General features: G+C 35.6%; 1 protein-coding gene across 1 annotated transcript; it reads right to left on the reverse strand.

Annotated features, from left to right (window-relative positions):
* Positions 1 to 1,993: 1,993 nt before the first annotated feature.
* klc3 (kinesin light chain 3) lies at positions 1,994 to 15,495 on the reverse strand. The gene is made up of 14 exons (XM_053321400.1): positions 15,327 to 15,495; positions 12,279 to 12,527; positions 10,409 to 10,474; positions 9,699 to 9,863; positions 8,829 to 8,904; positions 7,523 to 7,668; positions 7,322 to 7,404; positions 6,615 to 6,702; positions 6,245 to 6,346; positions 4,841 to 5,014; positions 3,685 to 3,784; positions 3,125 to 3,305; positions 2,329 to 2,395; positions 1,994 to 2,168 (listed from the first exon to the last, which is right to left on the reverse strand). Exons 2-14 carry the CDS (start codon positions 12,486 to 12,488, stop codon positions 2,085 to 2,087), a joined length of 1,542 nt encoding a protein of 513 aa, XP_053177375.1. The 5' UTR covers positions 12,489 to 12,527; positions 15,327 to 15,495; the 3' UTR covers positions 1,994 to 2,084.
* Positions 15,496 to 16,028: the final 533 nt, after the last annotated feature.

The following is a 16,028-nucleotide window of genomic DNA, read 5'->3' on the forward strand; positions in this document are numbered from 1 at the left end:
AAATGTCCTATTTAAAATGTAGAAAGCGGGTTTATGGTTTATTATAGTGAGTATATGGTAAGTTGTAGTGTAGTTTAACAGGCATTTCAGTGAAGAGGAATAGGAGTAAAATTACAAGGAGGAAGAGAAATACTTGAAAAACATTGTTCATGCTGTAATTAGCCATTTTCACCCCTGTGGATAAAAACCACAGCATTACATCTACATGCCATTTAGTCTTTTAAATGTACTGCTGCTGAGAGGCAACACAAGTCTGTGGCTTTGGGTAAACTGTACAGATCTGTCTTAATTAGTCTTGATTTAAAGTGAGTCGCTTCATTTTAATCCAAATAGCGAATGAAAAAAATCAAAGTTTGGGAATTTTTGCATTACAACTTTGACTCAGGCACACAATTTTGAGTATCTAAAAAACTTCAAAATATTTTCTGAACTTTAAAACCTCACAATGCAACAAATAAATAATTTGTGAAGTTCATCATGTGTAATTGGGATGGTTAATACTCAATTACAGTTTTTTTTGTAATTAAATACATTAACTGATAATGTGCAAAAAGCATTGACAATCCTTTAAAATACCATCAAGTGACACGTACCTTCATTTAGTAGCAGTTTAACTGATTCATGGACCATGTTAGATACGTTAAACTTAAATTCAGTCATAAAAATTTGGTCCTTACTTTAATAATGTGGAATAATTTTTTTTTAATTATTAGCTCTGATATGAAAATATAATTTCTATGACCTGCACATGGTAAACATTTACATAACTTTTTTTTAAAAAGGTATAAACTTTATAGCTTTACTTCTATCTCGTTAACCAAAATGTAACATTTATATTTGGATAAACATCACATGTATTAATGATTGTGCAAACGCCTTTTCATCCCTGTGCTTCTTAAAAGAGAAATTATTAAATATGGTTTAAAAAAAATAAAAAATAAAAAAAGGGGCAAAACAAGCATAATTAAACCCTAATAAAGTAAATGTGACATTAATTATAACAGATTTCTGTTAATCTGCAAAGGATTTGGTCTCATTTATGCCAATATAGTGGAAATTTGAGTTTTCCTACATTGTAAATGCTGGTTTTAATTGTAAGTGGTCTAAAGTGAGTTTATGTTTTTTATGTTTATAATTACCTTGTAATACTCAGGAAGGAATGAAGGTAAATTTCAAGTGAACAGGAAGGAAAGTGTAGATATACTGTATTAGTGGTTCTAGTGCAATGTAAAAATGTGGAGCTACAGTAATGACTTTTTAAATCACCTTTCATTACTGGAGAGTGACAAACATGTCATTTTATACTGTGAAGGACAAAGAAAACAATCATATTCTGTTACTTATTTAGAGCAAAATGGTGAAAACAGTTGAGTGATTCTCATGAAGCCAACGTGACATATGTCTGAAGATTTTAGGGACATACATAAAATAATTCACTTTTGACACTAAAACATATCTATCACATGTTACAGTTTGCTGTTAAGTACCAAAATATAATATATGTAAATAAAAGTATTTTATATGTTTTTAAAAGATTTATGAGTCACTAATTCATTACTGTAATGCGCCTTGGAGAGAAATTAAATGGTTTTCCCTCAATTTAGCATAATAAATATTCACACAAGTTTAGGGATTTGAATATAAATTTGTAGAAAATTGTAGAATTTAACAGATTAATCAGATATAATGGTTTCCAGCATTGTATAAATACATATATCAGTGTCCGAACATTCACAGCACCACAAACAAGAGGAGACAACAGATCATAGACGATGCATTGACTGCTGCAGTATTTCTGGAGAAAAAGTATTCAAACGTTTCTCAACTGATTTCAATAACTTTATATATTATAGTTTATATATTCAAGGATTTATGACCTACGTGGAGTTGGAGTTGTACCATGTTCATGAGAATCACTCAGGTGCCATTTAGATGTCAAAAAAGTCTCCAGTTGTAACAATTATTATCTTATTATCTCAGTTTTGCTTAAGGGTATTTAAATCCACTGTAGTGATTGATATCAGATTGATACAGAGCAGCAGACTGTGTGAACATTTGTCTAACTTTCCTTTAAGGTGTGTATGTTATCTGGTCCCACCGAGTGACCCCCGTCTCGTCAGGTTCTGCGTGCTGCAGCTCAGGGATCGACGATCTGTCAAATGACTCAACTGAGCAACAAAACAAAAAAAACACATGATGAGTCAAAAGGATTTTTAATCAGTTAACAAGGACATACACATCACAGAAACTGTCATTTAACACCAAAGGAATAAAGTACATACATGTCATTGGTTAAATGGGTTAATGAATCACCAACAGTTTGCTCACCTGAGATCCGTCCTGAGATTCTCCGGTTCCGACATTCAACACATTCAGAGAGTTTGCCCTTTTCATCCTGAAAACAGCACACAGTGACATCATGAACTCTTCATACTTACCAAAGGAGCCTAATGTCACTAAACTACTCACTAACGCAGTACAACTTCTGTTAGAAACCATTTTACAATTTGCAGTAAAGTCAAGCTTGTAACATTTCTATCTTTCAGTCCTGAATTTTTCATCTAAATAATTATATATGGGTCAATGACGTGATGCTACCCAGTGTCAGTTGGTGTAACCAGTATTTTTTCATAAAAATCTGACTATATACAGGAGAATAAATGTGCACTAAAATGTGGAATAAATATAATCACTTTTACAATACAACACAACACATTTTACATCATTTGTCAGAACTTGTTTTTAGGACAATGTGCCTTAAAATACTCCAGTTTTTTTCCTTTTCATTTGATGTTTTTTAAATTAAGTAATTATAAAACCAACAGAAATACAACATTTACATTTCAACAAACCTGATGCTGCTTTTAAAACTATTTTTTAAGATATTTTTGAATTGCTCATCCTGCCAACCCTTATGTCACTGACCCATAAAGGATGTGTTTTTCAAAAGATGAAATAACCAAAATTTGAATTTTAAAAAAAAGCTCCTCTTTTTTTCTTATAACTTTTACCAGTAAACTTTCATGACATCAGAGTGCATTCATGAGCTAAAAACCTTCCAGTACTGGTTCGGGATCTGGTTTCAGCTCTATTGGGGACCTGCATTGGGGGTCTAACCCCTTACCCAGCATTCCTTGGGGTTGTCTCCTCCATGGCTGCGACTTTCAGCTTGCGGATGAGTTTCTCGCTGCTTCGTCGTATCGACTCTCTGAGTTTGGTGAAGGAGCCGCTGCGCTTCAGGTTACTGAGTCCGTCTGATCTGGAGCCGCCGTCCTCACCGCCGGACCAGCTGGGACGACCGTCACCTGGAGAGACGATCGGACGGTCAGGACAACAAACTGATGGATGAACGTATCCATTACATCACTAACAGGAACAATAGAGTCTTTAGATTTAATTATAGTAAGTTTCTGGCTTATTCTCATGCACTTAAACATTATAATTTAATCCATCTGTCACTGATGGAAAATTGGGTGTTAGTTTTTGTAGATTTAGCCTTTATTGGAATAAAGGAAACATTAATGTTGAATAAGTAAATATGTCTTTATAATATAAACCTCATTTAATGTGTTAATGCTTTCACTTTTGACCCTTACATATTGTTCAGGGTCAAATTTAACCCATTTTTTTACATTTGAGAGCTGTAAAAACACCCTATACACATTTCTTTTCACCGTTTTGTACCTTCTACAGATCCAAACTCCTTTTCATGTGCTCTGGTAAGGATCTCTTTGTAAAGGGCTTCGGCTTGTCTGTATTTCCCCTGCTTTAGATAACAGGAAGCCTAAAAAAAAAGAGAGAGAAACAGGAAAGTGAGATGAGTGAGTGTTGAAAGAAGGTTTGAGTGATGGAGACATAAAATGTAAAATTTGCTCCACATGCAGTTTTAAATGATCAGTATTTGGGAGGCATAAAATAAACAATGACTCGACTGTATGAGAAGGTTTCTATTGGTCATATTTTTCTTTTTAGTCTTTATTGCACAAAAAACATTAATCTTCCAATGAGAAGAGATGATTTATGCCAGATTTAGGTTACAGATGACTAGTTACCCTATTTAAAATGTAATAAGTAATGTAACTATTTCAATTACTGTAACTTATTACATTTGATTATCTTTACATTACTTTTCTAATTTTCTAATTTTCGAATGATTGTTTTCAGCTGTTAGGGTAAGTGTACCCATTAAGCACCAAAATCTGAGTTCAGGTGTTTTTCATGGATACTGACATGATTTATAAGAGAGATCATTTCTTATAAAGCAAGATTTATCTCTCATTTGAAAATGTATTTATTAGTTCATGTAGATTTTGGAATATAAAATAAAGATATTTGATGAAAAAAGCCAAAAGTCTGGCATGGGCTTAATTGGTACTGTGACACCATTTGAGATCACATGTGCTCTAAATAAGCCCACATCATGATTTATTTACAACATATTTAAAAACGATTGATTTCAAAGAATTAAAAACAGCAATATATGTATTCAGTAACATGTTAAAAATTAAAAAATGAGGAAAATCATTTGTAATCATCAACATTTTCGTAACTGTAATTTAATCACACATTTTTTCTCAGTAACTAACTGATTTCAGTTACATTTATTTTATAATTAAATGATGTAACGCTGCTACATGTGACTAGACACTCCCCAACACAGCTGGGCAGGTACACAGGTTTGTGGATTAATGATGTGTGATTTTACAAACTCTTACATGTGAAAGGACAAACTCATTGAGGAAAACATGTAATGAGAGAATAGTTCCAGCACAATGTTAAGGGAAAAAAAAGAAAAAAGAAAGAAAGAAAGAAAGAAAGCAGAATACCAGACACCTCTCACCAGGTTATTCTTGGTCTTGGCCACGTTGGCATCATCTGGTCCCAGTTTGCTCTGGTAGATGTGCAGAGCGCGTTCATAGTACTGCTCCACCTCCTGGTATTTCCCCTGATTCTGACACAGCAGAGCCAGGTTGTTCAGCTGCTTGGCCACATCTGGATGGTCTGTGCCCAAAACCTGAACCCCAAGAGAGAGAAAACACACACTGAGGATAAATGACAGGATCTGATAAACGACACACGCAAAATCCTGATTTTCAGAGTTCACTTTGGGTCGTGTGTGTGGGTCAGCGGTGGAAGATATATTAAGATTCTTACCTAAAAAAATATAACTATACAACACTGTAAAAAGCTCCATTAGTAAAAGTCCTGCATTAAAAATCTCACTTAAAAGTACATAAAGATTGGCAGGAATTTTTTTTTTTATTATTTCAATTCTATTATTTTTACAGATGTTTTGTGTTTTATTAGAATGTGACAAGTTACCAACAGAACTGAAAACAGCCCCCAAGTGTGAATATTTTTATTTATTATTATTCTAGCTTTTTATTGTCTTTCTCTGTGTTTTTCTGAACTTTGTTTTCTTTCTTATAATTGGGTTTTCTCTTCTTTCATTGTAATCTGTCCTATTTTTACTGTTTAATCGTTCGGATTTTTTGTTTTTATGTAAAGCACATTGAGTTGCTCCTGTGTATGAAATGCGCTATATAAATAAAGCTGCCTTGCCTTTAAGTAACTTGTAACTATGGCTGTTTGCTGTATGAAGGAGATCATTTAATTATATTTGACCACTGCTGCAGCTGAGGGTTGAGAGGGAAGCTGGCTGCATATTCAGACATATTTTGGGAAGATATCTTTGAACTTTTGATCCTTTTTATCTGCCGTAGACTCACAGGTCTACACTTTGCTCATAGAGACTGAGGACAACGACCCAGGTTTTGTTGTTAAAAGTGGGTGGAAACAATCCAAAGTCTTCATAGTGACATGGTGGCATGCAGTTCACTATGTAGGATAATTGTGGGGAGTGCCAGAATGGGGGCATTATTCCCAATAAGGCGTGCCCTCAACAAAATATAAGGGTGTAGGTTTGTTAGCAGTTGCTATTGTCACTTGTCAAAAGTATTTAGGGTGTTTTGAGCTCTCAAATGTAAAAACGTGTCAAATTTGACCCTGAACAGTATGTAAGGGTTAAAACTTTGAGGAGTGTCTCTCACTTCTTCAAAAAGGGTCATTTAAGGTTCGGAAGATGTTTTGAAATTAAAGATACAGTTGCAATTAAATTAAGGTTTGGGTTTGAGGTTGAAGTTAGAGATAGTATTACATTAGCATTAAGGTTTGTTGTGTAGTAGTGAAAAATAGGGAAGTATTAAAGGCGTACAAGTGTGTGTTTGTGCGTGTGTTTCCTCACCTTCTCTCTGATCTCCAGAGCTCTTTTACACAGCGGCTCTGCTTCCTTGTATTTTCCCCTTTTCCCATAAAGCACTGCCAGGTTATTGAGTGTTGCTGCCACCTACACACATACACACACACACACACACACACACAACATTACATACTGTATCAACTCTGTGTGTCTGACCTTAACTATAAACAACTATATACATTTTTAGGTAATGAATTACAAAATGAAACACTGCCGCCTCAGTGATAAAACTAAACAGTGAGTAAAATCAAGTCAAATAAAAATCAAGTATAAATACTGAAAAAGAAGAATAGATTATTTGTGTTTCAGGGGTTAATAAAGACTGACACTGGTTTATTAAAGCAGGGAGACTTACAGCTGGATGGTCCATGCCAAGAGTTTTCTCCCTGATGGCCAGCGCGTCATTCAGCAGGTTGGCCGCTTCTTTATATTTATTCTGGTCTCTGTGGAGAAGAAAACAAAAAACAGTCCCCACTGTTAATCACTTTACACCTGAATCCTTCCAGAAATCATTTGGTTATAGTAAATGGAGTTTCATCATCTAAATACAGAGATAACTCTAGCTTTTATAATTTCATTATTAGGATTTTCACTGTCAAACCTCTTATTGTGTTCAAGCTGTATCACTTTTATTCTGTAAAGAGCTTAAATTATGTTAAAAGGTGGACAAATCCAGTTTATTGTTGCACTATTGATGCATTAACAGCCTTGTCACAGTTAGCCAAGTTGTACAAAGTAATTGTAATAGAGTAAATTCAATTCTTTTCAGTCAAACTTAATTCATATAGGCTGGTGTAGTTCAAAGTGCAATGCAAAATCAGAAAATAAAAATGATATGAATGTTTAGTAATTTTAAATAAAATAAAAGTTAAAAAAAATAGTTTACATAGATAAAATAATTGAATAAATGCGTAAAATAAGAGAAAATAAGAGAAAACTAGGTTAAAACAAATTAAAAGGAGAATAAAATGATGAAGTTTAATTATGAAAACTGGACTAAAACTAGGTTAAAAAGAAATTAAAAGACAAAAGAAGAGGGTAAAATCTTCCACTTGGCCTCACCTGTACACCAGCGCCAATATATTCAACATGGTGGCCACATCTGGGTGGGTGTGACCTGAGGACTTCTCCAGGTCTTCCAAGGCCTGTTGAGACATGATGAAAGTAAATCAGAAGTAGGTATAAAAGGTCAAATTATGTTACCAGGCTGGATGTGAAGGAGCCAGATCCTCAGAGAAACAGAGACAGTTAGGCCCCTCTCACCTGTTTGCAGAGCGGTACGGCGACCTCGTATCGTCCCTGGGATGCGTACTGGATGACCAGGTTGTGGAGCGTTCGAAGGCGGGCGGGGATCTCGTAGCCTCCCTGCTGGGCTGCGGCTGCTGCGCTGCTGTGATGAGGCTGTGACACTGAACAGCAATAAAAAAAATAAAAAAAAACACACACACACACACACACACACACACACACACACACAAACAAAGGAGAATTTAATACAAATTTAAGAGCTGGACTTTTCACTTCTTCAAAGATTGAGAGCTTGAAATTGGATAAGACGGTGATATAAGTAAATTAATTAAAGGAGGTGACAAGAAATATATCAACGGTGCAACCATCCTCCACTCTACATCAGTGGTGAGGAGGTTCTTTATGTTCCTCGGCCTAACAGTGACAGAGGAGCTGTCCTGGGACACCAACACAGATTCAAGTCATTGGGAAAGCCCAGCAACGCTTTTTTCCAGACCCAGAACCACTATATATAGACTATAATGATTTCAGTATTTCCACGCCTAATGGACTGATGATTGAGGGAGTCACAAAACATAAATATAAAGATGGTATATGGATAGATTTAAAACTTTAAACATTAAAATTCCACATAGATAATCTTGTGTCCTGACTCATAGAAAAAGTAGGTTATTTCTACAGAAACAAAATGGTTGTCGTCATGCTGTGTAACTGCAGTGAAACAGAGCCGTCTCTGAGGCCGTACTGTGACTCTACTTGAGTTAAATGAGATTAACGAATCAATTCTCAGCCAGAACAGAAAGTGAGCTGGATGTGAAAATCCTTTTAAACATGTTTTTTTACTGTGGAGAGATTCCCGATGTGCTTGGGCTGAAACTGATTATCCATCACATGCTATAAAAACTCATTATCGCTGCCTGTAAATGTAGATGCTCGAAATGTGACATTAGAGCTTGAAATATCTTTGCTGTGTGTGAAGAGTCAAAATATAAAGCTGCAGTCACACAGTTCAGACCTGTTCAACAAAGTGGAAACAGAAAGTCTTCCTGTTTATCAGCTGCACATTTGATTAAAGAAACTATTTTAATGAATGTATTTTCACACAAGTAATATGCAATATGAAGTAATATGAAGCTCATCATGACATAACATTAATTATTAAAGGGTCAGTTCACTCATATTACAGAAACATTTTCCCACCAGCAGTATTTAATCACTTTTTCTTTGATAACAATTTTAAAAAGATTAATGACTCTAACAGCGACATCTCTTTCCAGAAACATTGTTTTAATTATTATCATACACATAAGCAGAGCCTTACTCGGTGACTGCTCCTCGTCCTCGGCAGGAAAGAGGTCGTCCAGAGACTCCTTGGTGGAAGATGTCTCTTTGTCTTCCTAAAAGGGGAAACAAACACACCCGCAGGATGAAGGTGAAGCTGCATCATGTTCTCAATATTTACCCATGTGTATGATATGCAGTAGATGTGAATAAAAAGGTATAAATTCTGATTTAAAACAGACCAAATTACAATATTTTTATGTGCAGTATTACCTTGAATCAAGTGACTATCTGTTCGCTCATAGTGACAATCCCACAAAGAATTACCACCAACACATTACCAGACAAAGTCATCAAGTAGCTGCTGAGGAAGGTGCATGAACATTTAGCAGCTTAAGAACCAGATATTTATCTCAAGAGTTGGTGGAGAGGAAACCAGAGCTAAAAGGAGAGTGAATATCTGACTTCAGTTTATCAGCTGGACACAAATACAACTGCAAATGAATGATAATGGTTCTAGTAGGTCAGTCATAACGACTTTAAAAGGTGATAATGTGTCAGGACTGTGTGTCTGTCAACTGTGGAAATCTTTTACCCCACAGACACCAGATACAATTACAGCAACTTGAAGATAACTGTCAACGGGTACAATGCAAGAAAATGTGACTTTTTTCTGTGATGTTTGTTCATTCGTATGAGAACAAAAGCCTTTACTTACTCCTACTTCTTGTCATTCTTGTTTTGTTTGTTCTATTTATCTGTTTTTATTCTCATGTTTGAAATAAACATAGAAAATTAAATTATAAAACACCCTGAAGTCTCTGTTTTATTCTGAAAGACAGAGATTCAATAAAGAGCAGACTGTTCCAGTAGGTTTTGTTAAAGGTTAGTGTGTTTGTCGTCTCCTCACCAGCATCGGCTCCTCCTGGTCGTATTTGCGTATGGAGGCCATGAACTGCAGGTGTCTGTTCTGCTCCTCCAGGGTGACCACCTCCTGCTCCCTGTCCTGCAGCTGCTGCTGAGCCCGAGCAAGCTCGTCCCTCAACCACTGGTTCTCCTGACAGAGACGGCGCACCTGAGGAGGAGAAGGAGGATGAAGAAAGAGAGTGAGAGAAAAGGATGAAGCGAACAGGAGATGAGACAGAGGGGATAAGGACAGCAGATGAAGCAATAGAGAGTAGAGGGGAAGAGGAATGAGAGGATGGATGGTAAAATGACATAAAAGAGGAGGACAGGGAAGATGAACAGACAGGGAGGAGGAACGAGGAGAAGGAGATGAAAGAAGAGGCAAGAGTAAAAGAGGAAGTAGGAGCAAAAGGAGGATGAAGGAGGGAGATTTAAATTTACTATAGTGTCAGAAAACTTTAACCAACACAGAAATGACTACTTAATGTTCACATTTAACCAGCCACTCATTAGATTAAAATTGTTTTTTTAGCTGTTAAGTGAAGCAAATCTATCAGCCACTGGCATATTTTACAAACATGTGGCTGGTGCTAATTTTGTGCCCTGATTTTAAGTGAAATAAAGTTCTTAATTCTCTCCACACAGGAAAAAATAATGAAGGATGTAACTGTTGGATTGTGGGGTGGGTTATCAGGCTGTATGTCAGAATCTCACCTGAGCTCGCAGCTTCTGTTTCTCTGCCTCCAGTGAACCCAGGTGAGCTGACAACGCCATCATCACCTGAAGAGACGAGAGACATAAAATATAAAGATTATTACTTTAACTGATTATCATGTAAAACCTATAAACCAAAAGTCAAACATTGGACATGCATCACACTTTACTACACTCTACTACACTTTACTAGGCTCAGAAGATATTTTATTAACCCTTTCATACTGCTCATATTCAGGTATTTCACATTATCCCCTCAGAATTAGTCTCAATACATAATTTCAAGACTACAAATCATTCATGAATAATCTCATCAGTCATTAATAAATTGGTGATTAATCCTTGATTAAGCTTTCAGAGAGCAGAGAGAGTGCACTCTTTGTTTTTTTTTAAATAAATATCAGTTAAATACTCAACAAAAGAAATGTGTATCCTCTGCACAAAAACATTTTTAGAAAGGTGAAATATTTCCATTTTTGTATATTCTGGGTCACATGAAGATAAGTCATCAAGTTTCTGGTCAAAATAAAAGTTTTTAAGGTGTTGTTTTTGTTCTCTAAAATGTATAAATGGGTCAAAAATAGGTTACATTATTTTAAAAATACTTAATCATTAATACTCATCTAATATTGTGTCTTGTACATACAGTTTCTCTTTGCTTTTAAATGCATTTTTTGTTAATTTACTCTACTTGGTCTTAACCAGTTTTATTTGTACTTTTAATTCACTTACTTCTATGTTGAATTGCTTAAACAACACTTGGGTCAAAACTTTCCCTTGGGGTAAATCCCTTTTTAAAAAAGTTTCATAACTTATTTTTACTGAATGTCTTTATTTATTTATGTTTTATTGTCTCCTTTTACTAACCCTCTCTTATTTTGCTCCGTTTTATTTGCTGTTGTTTTATTGTATTTGTTTTTCTGTAAAGCACTTTGAGCTACATGCCTTGTATGAAAGGTGCACTATGAGTAAAGTTTATTATTATTATCATAACTATCAGTTCAGGATTTTATCTTTCTATCACTGACAAAGTCTGATATCTTGCATTGTACTGTATTGAGTGTTGTCAATGAACCTAAACTTAAATAACATTTTGAAAATAGATGTAGTAAAACAAGTTAAACCTGCAATAAAAGCTGATTTATTGGATGCTTGGTCAACAGAGACAAGTGGGAAACAACACTGATGTATTATTGGCCTTTAAGTAAATAGAAAAAATATTTACATAACAAAAAGAGTCAAAGCAACATTATAATTCATTTGGAGTCATGTTTCTGTCCACTTCTAACTATCTTTTAGCTCTGTTTTAATAAGGTACGGTAAGGTAATCTTCCCCTATGATTCCCCTTGGAGAGAAATTCAAAATTGACACAACAGTAGCCTCGTAATGGTGACGTGACAAAAAATACAATAAAATACTATATATAATAAACTGTAATTACATAAATCTACAATATACTTACATTCCTGATACTATATATAAGTGTGCACTGTTCCTGTGATTAAATAGTAAGGACAGTATCAGTGTTTTTAGTGGGAGTGGGACGTACTGGGAGTTGTGGTGTTGTACAGTCTGATGACTAGTAGTTAACCTTACCTGTCATTTGATACTGAATGGATTTAAAGTACTTATTACCTGAACACAACTATATGCTGCAGCCAAAAACTGCACTGATTGAATCAAAAGTTTCAGACTGCAGAATCTGTGATAAGTCTCTGTGGGTTTGTCACGACAAGCTTTTTGGTTCATATACAAGTAGTAATGTTATCATTAGAAATATAAAATTACTGATTGCGGCTGCTGGATCCCACAAAAAAGTAGAGGCAGTACATGAGGAGACATACATCATTATGTTATTCTGTTGCCTACCTGTGCCTCACTCAGCCCCAGCTCTATCCTCTCCAGTGATTGGCGGATGATGCCGCTCTTCTCCTCCTCTACGCTGCCACTCTCCGACACCGGGTGGCTCTCCGTGGCTTCCTGCAGTGTCTCCAGCAGACTGCGGTTCTCTCCTTTCAGAGCCTCCAGCCCAGCAATCACCTGCTGCGTGCTGCACAGAATCTCCTCCGCCGACAACATGGCTCCGACTCCGAGGTTCCTCCTCTCACAACAGCTGACCTGAGAACAGCACAGAGGGGTACAAGTGAAGTCAAATCAGTCATATGAATACTGTGGAGTCATTTCTCTGATGCAGTAGAGCTGATTACGAAGGTTAAGAGGTGAAAGATAAAGATGTCCTCTTGGTATTGAATATATGTATTTTGCTCAAGTATTAAAATTCCCATTGCTAACTTTTGAAAACACACACACAGCAAAGGAGGTATGTCCCGATATCATTTTCTCCTTCCGAATATTGACTTTGATACTTTGACTTACATATCGGCCGATACCAAGTACCAATCTAATCCCATTACATTTATAAAGAATTGAACACCTGTATACTACTAACCCTGTATGGATCTGATATGATTTCCATCTTTCATGTCATGTGTCTTCCAAAACTTTATACGTTTGCTGTTGTTGAAACTGGCAACACTAGTGTCACCCCTTAAAACTAAAATCTTGTATATCAGCTTTATACTGGTGAGACATTCCAACTAAAATATTGCCAAATTGCTGATATTGATTTTATTCTTACTTAATGTCATATGTTTTAGTAACAATAAAGGCAATCTAATCTAATCTGATATTCACCAGAGATCCATTTTTCTTAACTGCTCTGAAACTGTAGTTGAACAGCACAGTTTGTTGTATAAACTACTGTTTTGGAGCTGTGAAGAAGAATTTATTTCCAGAATTTTCTCCAGGTGTGAAACTACTGTAAAGTTTATTGATAAATGATGAATGGTATCAGATCGGTGCATAGACTGATCCAGTATTTAACCAACGTTGTGGAGGCATTTCCAAAACTGGTATCATTATCAGAACAACTCTACCAGTACATCATGCTTTATTCATCTCATTCAGACCTATTAGGAATAATTAGAGCTATTACCACCGCTACTATCACCTGAAGATATATCAAGAATTAAAGGACTTATGCCTCAGCAGGATTTGTAAAAACTTGTCCATGTATCAATCTTCAGCAGACTTGACTATTTTAACAGAGTCTTTACAGTTTCTCACTAAAAAGTCGACAGCTAATTCAGAGTTCTCACTAAGACCAAGAAAGTGGGTCATATCCCTCCTGTTCTCAGATCTGGCTTCCTGTCTGTCAATAGAATAGACTTTAAAATACTTCTGTTGGTTTTATAAAGCACTGACTGGTTTAGGGCCAAAATACGTTTCTGATCTGCTGCTACATTATGAACCATCCAGACCTCTCACGTTGTCTGGAATAGGTCTGCTTTCTGTCCCCCAGAGTCCAAACTAAACCTGGAGAAGCAGCCTTCAGTTTTTATGCTCTACATATCTGAAACAAACTCCCAGAAGGCTGCAGGTCCACTGCAACTCTTAGTTCTTTAAATCATGGCTAAAGACTTTTCTGCTTTTTATTAAATCATAATGTTAGAGTTAATATCTTTTAAACTGCACTGTAACTTTTTATTCTCCTGTTTTCATCGGTCTTATTCAATTTGAGCTTCATTTTATTTCCAATTTAACGGCATTTAAATGTATTTTCATGTATGCCACATGTTGCTTTTATGTACTGTTTTGATGAATTTGATGTTTTATGTGAAGCACTTTGAATTTCCCTGTTGTTTAAATGTGCTATACAAATAAATTTGCCTCGCTTCGCCACTGAAACTAACTGAAGATGTTTATGAGGTCCATTAAATCAATGCTCAGTGTACTGGAGAAGTGTTTTAAATATTTAGCAATGTAGACAACAATGAGAAAGTGTGTTCACAGCTGTTGGCAGCTTCACGACAAACTGAAACATTCGATGGTTTTCAGTTTCCTCTTTTCTAGTCTGATTTGAGCAGAGAGTGAGAAGTGAGCACATGGAGCTAAAAACAAAACAAATTCACTTTAGTGTATCAACATGCACAAGATTTGTGCAGCTCACAAATCTTGTGCATGTTGAGTCATGTCAGCACATCCTGTGAGTTAAAGTTTTGAGTTTAAGAAGAGAACTTGATATGAGAAACAAGCATTATATTGACTTGCTGTAACTTTTTTAATGTCACTAAGTGTAAGTGTCCACAAGTTGTTATCTAAAGTAAAAACTAATTTTTGCTTCAAGACTGGCTCAAAATGACAGTTTCAAATTGTCTTTTCATTATCTGCAGTTCAATTCAAGCATTTATTCACTAGCCTATATTTTAACATCTGTATCTTTGGTTGGACTCATAATTCATCTATAGTCATAGTCAACCTGAACATTATACACATGTCCAAACATTCACACTCAATCCAGCATGCAACACAGGCAGATAACACCTTCATTCACTTAAATGTATTATTTTCATTTTTGTTCATTTTGGACTACTTTTAAAAAAAAAGTTATCAAATTTCAGAGTAAAAGACTGTTTTTCAGCTGTCAATATGAAAATGGGTCAGATTTGACAGATTGTAAGGGTTAAATGAGTTACAACAAATTAACATCCTCACAACACACTATGACTGTGCGCTTTGTTTACTGTGGGCGGCGCAACAGGCCTCAGCGTCAGTTTACCAACATTTTTACAAATAAAGTCTTTTCTAATGCTGATTTCAACGCAACACCAACCTCTCAGCTGCTATAAAGACGACTGCGTCATACGGTTGACGTTTCTCTTCATTTTGAATATAAATTTAAATAAATAAATAAATAAAAAAGTGTCCGCTGTGACTGAGTGCGCACAGACCGAGAAACCTGGCTGCGGTGTAACATATGTGCGTTTCTCTCACGTTGCAGTAACAGCATGTACACACAGACACACACACATACACACTTCTACACATCCAGAACAACTAAAGTTATTTATAGCCTACCTGCTAAGTCCTGGTTCCGGCGTGGTTTGGTCTCTTTGTGCACTCTTGAGTTAAAAATGTAACGTTATTATTATTATTAGAATGATTACGGTAATTGATCGGCGCGGAGGGTTCAGTCACACACACACCGGGACATTTCCGCTCTCACGCTGCCTACGTTTGTTTTGAGTTGAACAGGTGAGACAATAAAAGGCTGTAAATCATTCACCTGCTGCCTCCTCCACTCTGCTGCTGTCATCACACTCAATGCTGAGGCAAGATGACGGCAGAGAGAATACTGCTTCCGGCTCACACCTTCAACATAAAATGAGGGAATGGCTGAATGAATGAATAAAACAAATGACTTAATTAACAAACAAAGAAAACAAACTAATGAAGGAGAGAAATCATGACTAGATGAATAAATTAACAAATAAGCATGAGTCAACTAAATTAATGATTGAATGAACGATTAACTGAACGAATTAACAAATTAACAAACAAATGAAAAAACAATGAATGAATTAATGAATGAATGCATACATGAAGAAATGAACAAGCAAATTAATTAATGAACAAACACGTGAACAAATGAAAAAAGGAATCAACAAATTAATTAACAAATGAAGGAACAAATGAATGAAGAATTGAATGAACAAATTAATAAATTAATGCCACAACATACCATTATATTTTTATTTGTATTTGAGTAAAAACAAAATT

Source organism: Scomber japonicus, chromosome 6, assembly GCF_027409825.1.
Source record: "Scomber japonicus isolate fScoJap1 chromosome 6, fScoJap1.pri, whole genome shotgun sequence".
Lineage (NCBI taxonomy): Eukaryota > Metazoa > Chordata > Actinopteri > Scombriformes > Scombridae > Scomber > Scomber japonicus.

Coding starts and splice junctions, on each gene's coding strand:
- klc3 (XM_053321400.1), bottom strand. CDS start 12,488: ATGTTGTCGGCGGAGGAGATTCTGTGCAGCACGCAGCAGGTGATTGCT. Junction 10,475..12,278: donor TGGGGCTGAGTGAGGCACAG/GTAGGCAACAGA, acceptor TCGTCTCTTCAG/GTGATGATGGCGTTGTCAGC. Junction 2,396..3,124: donor ACAACCCCAAGGAATGCTGG/GTAAGGGGTTAG, acceptor TGCTGTTTTCAG/GATGAAAAGGGCAAACTCTC.